General features: G+C 35.8%; 1 protein-coding gene across 1 annotated transcript; it reads left to right on the forward strand.

The window, feature by feature from the left end:
• Window positions 1-637: 637 nt before the first annotated feature.
• Window positions 638-4,055, forward strand: LOC123869100. The gene is made up of 4 exons (XM_045911838.1): window positions 638-1,432; window positions 1,781-1,870; window positions 2,592-2,748; window positions 3,883-4,055. Exons 1-4 carry the CDS (start codon window positions 638-640, stop codon window positions 4,053-4,055), a joined length of 1,215 nt encoding a protein of 404 aa, XP_045767794.1.
• Window positions 4,056-7,109: the final 3,054 nt, after the last annotated feature.

Genomic DNA, 7,109 nt, shown 5'->3' on the forward strand with positions numbered 1-7,109 from the left:
ACAATCCAATAATACTTAGGTAGGTACTTATACTTATACAATATACATTATACTTACAAATGGTGTTCATAATAAAAGGAACTCAATTAGTGTAATGGTATTAGATTCAAATCGATAATCGAATCAAATTATTATTAATTTGAACTAATAGAAAATCTGACGTTGCTTGTATGTTTTTTTTTTTTTTTCATTGTACCTACTACTAAGTATTACCAATTTACCACTTTGGAAGTGTCTCTCGCGCAAACTATTCAGTTTAGAAAAAAAAATGTAAAAACCTCAATATCATTTTTGAAGACCTATGGATAGGTACCCAGGTATGGATACCATGAGTTTGATGAAAATAGTTCTTATAGTTTCGGAAAAAAGTGGCTCTGACATACGGACGGACAGACAGACAGATAGACATGACGAATCCATGAGGGCTCCGTTTTTTGCCATTTGGCTACGGAACCCTAATGATAACGAGACAGCCAAAAAGTTCTTATCACAGATCGTTCCAAATTGAGTAATCTTAAACAACATATAGGACATAACGTACTTCTTTTGCTATAAATATGGTAATATGATTGTTAAAAGTAATAAAATTAATTGGAAAATCATCAAGGCCTGTCAGTAATAGGCCTACTGAGTCAAAATGAACATCGTAGAAGGTTCACAAGTTCCCCGGGAAATTCCACCGCCCAAAAGGAATAACCTTGTACAATACAAAGGAGGAGGTTACAATAATATAATACAAAGAATAAAATACTTGATTGCCTTCCAATCAGTTTTGGGAATAAACCGGATGTATTTGATCGACTGTCACAGCTGTGCTAAACGTTTTTGTCTCACTTACGATATATTGGTAGTTATTTCCAATGTTATTGTGATTTTCATCGGCGGGTTCTTCAGTGCAACTCAAGCTTTGTTTAGAAACACCGTTGCCATAGAGTATTTGCTATTGGCTATATGCGCATTAATTCTGCAGCGAAAACCGCTGACCAAGTTTTTCTCATATCTTCAATCTTTCGACGAGACGTTGAATATCAGTGATGATATCAAACTAACATCACCAATACGTCTTTATGTTTATGGAATCATTGAAATCCTGTTATACAACTTTTTTGAACAAATGCTCTTTCTTAGTTATGGTATCGAAACATATGAACTACAGTACTCTATGTACGCAGCATATTCGGGTATAGTGATCCATGATGCTGAAATAATATTTTTCAGTGTATTACTCATAATGGTTTCAAGGAGGCTTCGTGTTTTAAAAGCTCATGTTGCTAAAATATTTTCTTTGCAAATCGATAAAGATAGTAGTGAAGAAATAAATAAGCTGGAAGAATTATCAAAAAAAGTGAACCTTGACGTGAGCTCTCTGCACAAAGCCTATGATTCATTGTACAAATGTTCGTTGCAGCTTAACTCTGTTATAACATTTCCGGTATGATTTTTTTTTTAAATTAATTCGTCTTTATTGACAAAATCTTTAAATCAAACTAAATTGATTGGTCTAAATCTTACTATCACTTTCCGTAGGGAACATTATGTAAGGGGTAGCTATACATTACCTGTTAACTTAGTTAGAGATTATATACAACAGATTTTAATTTTAACTATTATTTATTGGTCCGAACACAGGTAATAATAATACTTGTAATAATTAGTCTATATCTAGTTAATACTAGATTTAGACTAATTCTAAGGAGTAGTAATACACTTAGACCTGTTAACTTAGTTAGAGATTATGTACAACAGATTTTAATTTTTATTATTATTGGTCCGTACACAGATAATAATAATGCTTGTAACGGCGGGATTTTCAACGATATTGATCTTGAAAAACTTAATTTCTGTGCTACAAACTCAACAGTACCAAAATGTAAGTTATTGAAAACTCACTTACACCGCAAGATGTTCCGGTAAATAAGATGCTACTCAAAAATCGATTCGAGATCTAAATAGGATCGGCATTGTCTAAAGGGAAAACAGTTTGAAACATGTTTTTAATCCTGTTTTAAACAATAATAGTTTTTAAGCGTTTATACAACACTAGATGATGCCCGCGACTTCATCCGCGTGGACTTAGGTTTTTTAAAAATCCCGTAGGAAGTCTTTGATTTTCTTAGATAAAAAGTAACCTATATCCTTCCCCGGGATGTACGCTAACTCTGTACCGAACATCAAAATCGGTTTAAATGTTGGGCCGTGAAAAGCTAGCAGACAGATAGACAAACCGACACACTTTCGCATTTATAATATTAGTATGGACTAAAATCTTGGATGTCCACTTATACTGAACTCAAAGAAAAAAAAATTCTATGGTCCGCCCACCCTACCAATGCAAAAAGCGCAACAAGGCACCAAGCAAGCTAGACACACAAATCTTCTAAAACAGACTCTAGTTACTCCAGTGTGCTTTCCAAGGAGGGTAGGCGAAAAATAATATCGAATTCTGCACGACGATGTTACAATATAAGTGTAAAGTCTGCTTTGGCGGGATAAAGAAAATTTTCTATGTGCATGTCTTCCGCAAGGAAAAGCCTTCTTCTATCCATCGTCTACAATGAAAATATTTAACTATGATCATTTTCTATTTTCAGACAACAAAAGTAATTACTATGATTGGTATTGCACGTAGTTTGAAGTACATAGCGCTATTGATGATTCCTTGTTACTTCTCTAATGTAACCAAGATTCAAGTTGACGTTATACTCACACTACTTCATGATGTTTTAAACAATAATAATAATCAACTAGGTAAGCCTGAATAACTGTGTTTTTATTTGTGACTAGCTTATGCCCGCAAGTTGTGCCCGTGGAGTACTCACAAACCCTTATTTTACTCACTTAGGAGTAAAATTTTCAAAAGTCCTTACGTAGCAGAAGTCTGCCTCATAACAGCTATCTGCATGCCAAAAAGCCTGATCTGTCCAGTACTGTCCTGTCCTGAACTGTCGTTGATAAATCAGTCAGTCAGCCATTCAGTAACCTTTTCCTTTTTAGGGTTCCGTACCTCAAAAGTAAAAACCGAACCCTTATAGGATCACTTTGTTGTCTGTCTGTCTGTCCGTCTGTCCGTCTGTCGTGTCTGTCTGTCAAGAGACCTATAGGGTACTTCCCGTTGACCTAGAATTATGAAATTTGGCAGATAGGTAGGCACAAGTAAAGGAAAAAAACCCGAAAAATGTGAATTTGTGGTAACATCACATCAAATAAAATGTGTTTTAATTCTCAAAGTAAGATAACTATACCAAGTGGGATATCATATGAAAGGGCTTTACCTATAAATTCTAGAACAGATTTTTATTTAATTTTATACACCATAGTTTTTGATTTATCGTGCAAAATGTTGGAAAAAATACCCGAGTACGGGACCCTCGGTGCGCGAGTTTGACTCGCACATCGTTGACTTTTTTGTGACTAGATGATACCCGCGGCTTTATCCGCGTGGATTTAGGTTTTGAAACCCCAAGGAAACTTTTCGATTATCCGGGATAAAAGTAGTATAATATCCATACGTGATACAAACTAAGTATCTCGGTACCAAATTGATGACACCTAATTTCACGACTTCGTCCTCGTGGATAAGTGTTTTAAAAATCACGTAACTAGGAGCTATGCTTAGAGTTTCTCTACGTGATCAAATCAGAAATGAGGAGATCCGTAGGCGAACCAGAGTAACCGACATAGCTCAGCGGGTTACGAAGCTGAAGTGGCAATGGGCAGGGTACATAACCACGAGTTCCAAAAACCCATAGACGTCGGAGACCCAAGGTGCTAGAATAGATGACGATTCATTATTAGACAAAGAGACATACGCGATGTATGGAGAGAGCGAGATAACTGATTCGTAGGTAATATTTCACACAAACTCTTTATTTTTCCTTGCAGATAAGGTAGAGCGCCGTAAACTGAAGGCTTTTAGCCAGCTGTGTCGAGACAACGCGTTCGAATACCAACTGTGGGGGATCGCGCGACTTGACATGTCACTTCCGCTCAGCTACACCAGCCTTTGCACCACCTATCTCATCATCTTTGTTCAATTCTCCAAATTCATAAGCTAAATTGCAATAAAGTTCATAACACAAGGCTCTAATAACGTTGTTTCATGTTGTATGTCCTAAAGTTTCAAGCAGGATACAGAAGGTTTTATCGACTTGTCAAAATATGACTAGGTCATCTAACAATAGCAAATTGTTACTTTCTGTGAGTTTCTGTGCTGCTATTTCTAAAATATAGTTTTTGAGCTATCTCCATAAAGATAGGGATTTTCAAAAACTGATATTGCTATTCTAAAGCTTGCTAGTAGCTATTCTAAAAAGAATTCTACGTAGGACCAAGATTTTATGGTAGTTTTTAGACCAGTTTGGTCATGTGTAGCATACTTTTATTAGAAACATCCGTTTTTTTCAGATAATCTCACGTTATTAACGATAATTCAAGAACTATTTTCTGTAGTTAACCGCTTTTTTCAAATATAGAAATAGGACGGAAGCGACCCCTAATCATTAAAAATGAGATGGCAACCATTTAAATAATTAAAAGCTAAAAAACAATTGAAATCAGAATATTATATTCCTAATGAACTTAAAAGGAATATCTCTTACAAAGGAACATCTCCACAAAGCTCAATTTAGATAGCCAGCCATTATTATGATTTCCAATTCATTTAATTAAATCTTAATTACTTGGAAATAAATTTTACGATGAAGGGGATCAGAGATAATAATTTCTTATATAAGTGGCTACGAGTATATCTGGTAGCCTTAATCCTTTTGCATTTAGGACGTTTTCCCATATTGCTACGAGTAATAATCATAATATTATCATCGACCGCCATTTATTATACCAAAAAAAAAACATTGTGCCTAATTCTGTGGGTCCAAGGGTGATAACTAAGCCTCCAATGTCCGTCCATCTGTCTGTCTGTCAGTGGGCTATATCTCATGAAACAAAATAGGTAGACAATTGAAATCTTCACAGGTGTGTAATTATTTCTATTGCGGATAGCCGCAACAAACAACAAATAATTAAAAAAAAACAAATTAGCTGCCATTTGAATTTAAAAAAAAATTACATAATCTTGTACGATGACACGGAACCCTACGTGTTTGACTTGCACTTGACGCCTTGTTACCCGACTGCGGCAAAGGTTGTTAAGGTCCGGGTGACATAGGCTTCATTTTATACAAAAAAATTGGCCTAACGGATGTTACATCAAAAACAGTGGGGGTTTCCAACAATTTTTTTTTTTGCTATTGTATCGATGGGATGTCAAATGAGAGAGAAAGAAATTTTGAGCTTATGGTGTACAATTAGTATTAAAATATACCAAGCGACAGAAAAACAATTTACTCGAATATTTCAGCGTTTATTAAGACGATCGCATTCAACTTTTTTCAATCATTACTGAATACTCACGACAGTTTATTCGCAAAATTAGGCCCTTTAAATACTGTTTTTCGTGTAGGCGTCTTTTGATACTTGTTTTGATTTACTACTCCGCATGACAGCAAATTGTGCGAGTGGTACACAACAAGACGTGAGGGCGCAATATTTCACAGCCATAAGCCATGATTTATCCTCGTGACAAATTTTATTATTCTCATTACAATAATATCTTATGTTGCTAGCGCGAATTGTGGTGGAAAGTGGAAATATACAGCCCAGTCGTACAAGCGTCCTACTCCTTCATACTATAAAAAAAATATTGTGATAATCACATCACATCACATCACATCACATCACACTAATATTATAAAGGAGAAAGTTTGTTTGTATGTGTGTGTGTGTGTGTGTATGTGTGTGTGTGTGTGTATGTGTGTGTGTATGTTTGTTACTCCTTCACGCAAAAACTACTGGACGGATTGGGCTGAAATTTAGAATGGAGATAGATTATACCCTGGATTAGCACATAGGCTACTTTTTATCCCGGAAAATCAAAGAGTTCCCACGGGAATTTTAAAAAACCTACATCCACGCGAACAAAGTCGCGGGTATCAGCTAGTAATATATATTTTTGTACTTCTACCTATGTGCTTTGTAAAAAGCGGTGATAGCCTAGTGGTTAAGACCTAGGCCTATTATTCGGAGGTCGGGGAATCAATTCCGGGTACGAACATCTAGCTTGTGCCAGACACTCTTAAACTAATGTCTTAGGTGTCTGGCAGGGGATTGCCAGGATACTATGTCTGGCAATGCATGACGGGATTTCTAATACTATTCCGATAAAAATATTAAAAAAAAATTGTCTTTGACAATGTTACCTATTATCTGCCAAAGCTATGATCCAAACTTCATAGTCGCTGATCGCGATCAGGTAGGAATCCCTGTGTTGGGGATGCGCGTAGAAACTTTCAGCTTTTATAAAATAACGAAGGTCTGGCCTTCACGGGCTCTTAGTCCATTAGATACTGAGTTAGCGCGCCGCTGCTGGATGTGAACCTGAACGGAGGGAAGTGGACGTCTATCAGTTGACGACAAGTGATCCTACTTAAAGCCAAATAAACACATTATTCGTTTTGGAGAAAATGTTTTTCCGTTTTATTTATACAAAAGTAGAAGTTTTATTATAAAGGATTACAATAATAGGTAAAGAGAAATAAATTTTCTTTTGATGTAAGGCAAATAAACGTAAACCCCAGTGGCCCTTCTTTTATTAAGACATCAATATTTCATAGGGAAATATTACCTTCTAGATAATGTTTGGCGAGGTCGGCATTGAAAATAATAATCTATGTTATTATTATGTACGAATAGAAGAAACTAAAAGCTTTTCAAGTTCACTCGATTGTACCTATATATGTATATTACCTATTACTAGATGATGTCGTCCGCGCGGGTAGAGACATGTAAACTAGTTAGGAGTCAGACACCACCAATGCAAATGGCCAAATTATAACTTTAGAGTTTTCTGGTTTAGTTATTAAATACCTAAAGTGTGGTTTTTTACAAACTTATGTGCATAATAAATAAACTAACATACAAATAGTTTGTTTTAGGGTTCGCTATCTCATCAGGAAAAACGGAACCCTTATAGAATCACTTTGTTGTCTGTTTGTCGGTCTGTCTGTCTGTCCGTCTGTCGTAACTGTCAGGAAAACCTATAGGGTACTTCC

Source organism: Maniola jurtina, chromosome 10 (genome assembly GCF_905333055.1).
Source record: "Maniola jurtina chromosome 10, ilManJurt1.1, whole genome shotgun sequence".
NCBI lineage: Eukaryota > Metazoa > Arthropoda > Insecta > Lepidoptera > Nymphalidae > Maniola > Maniola jurtina.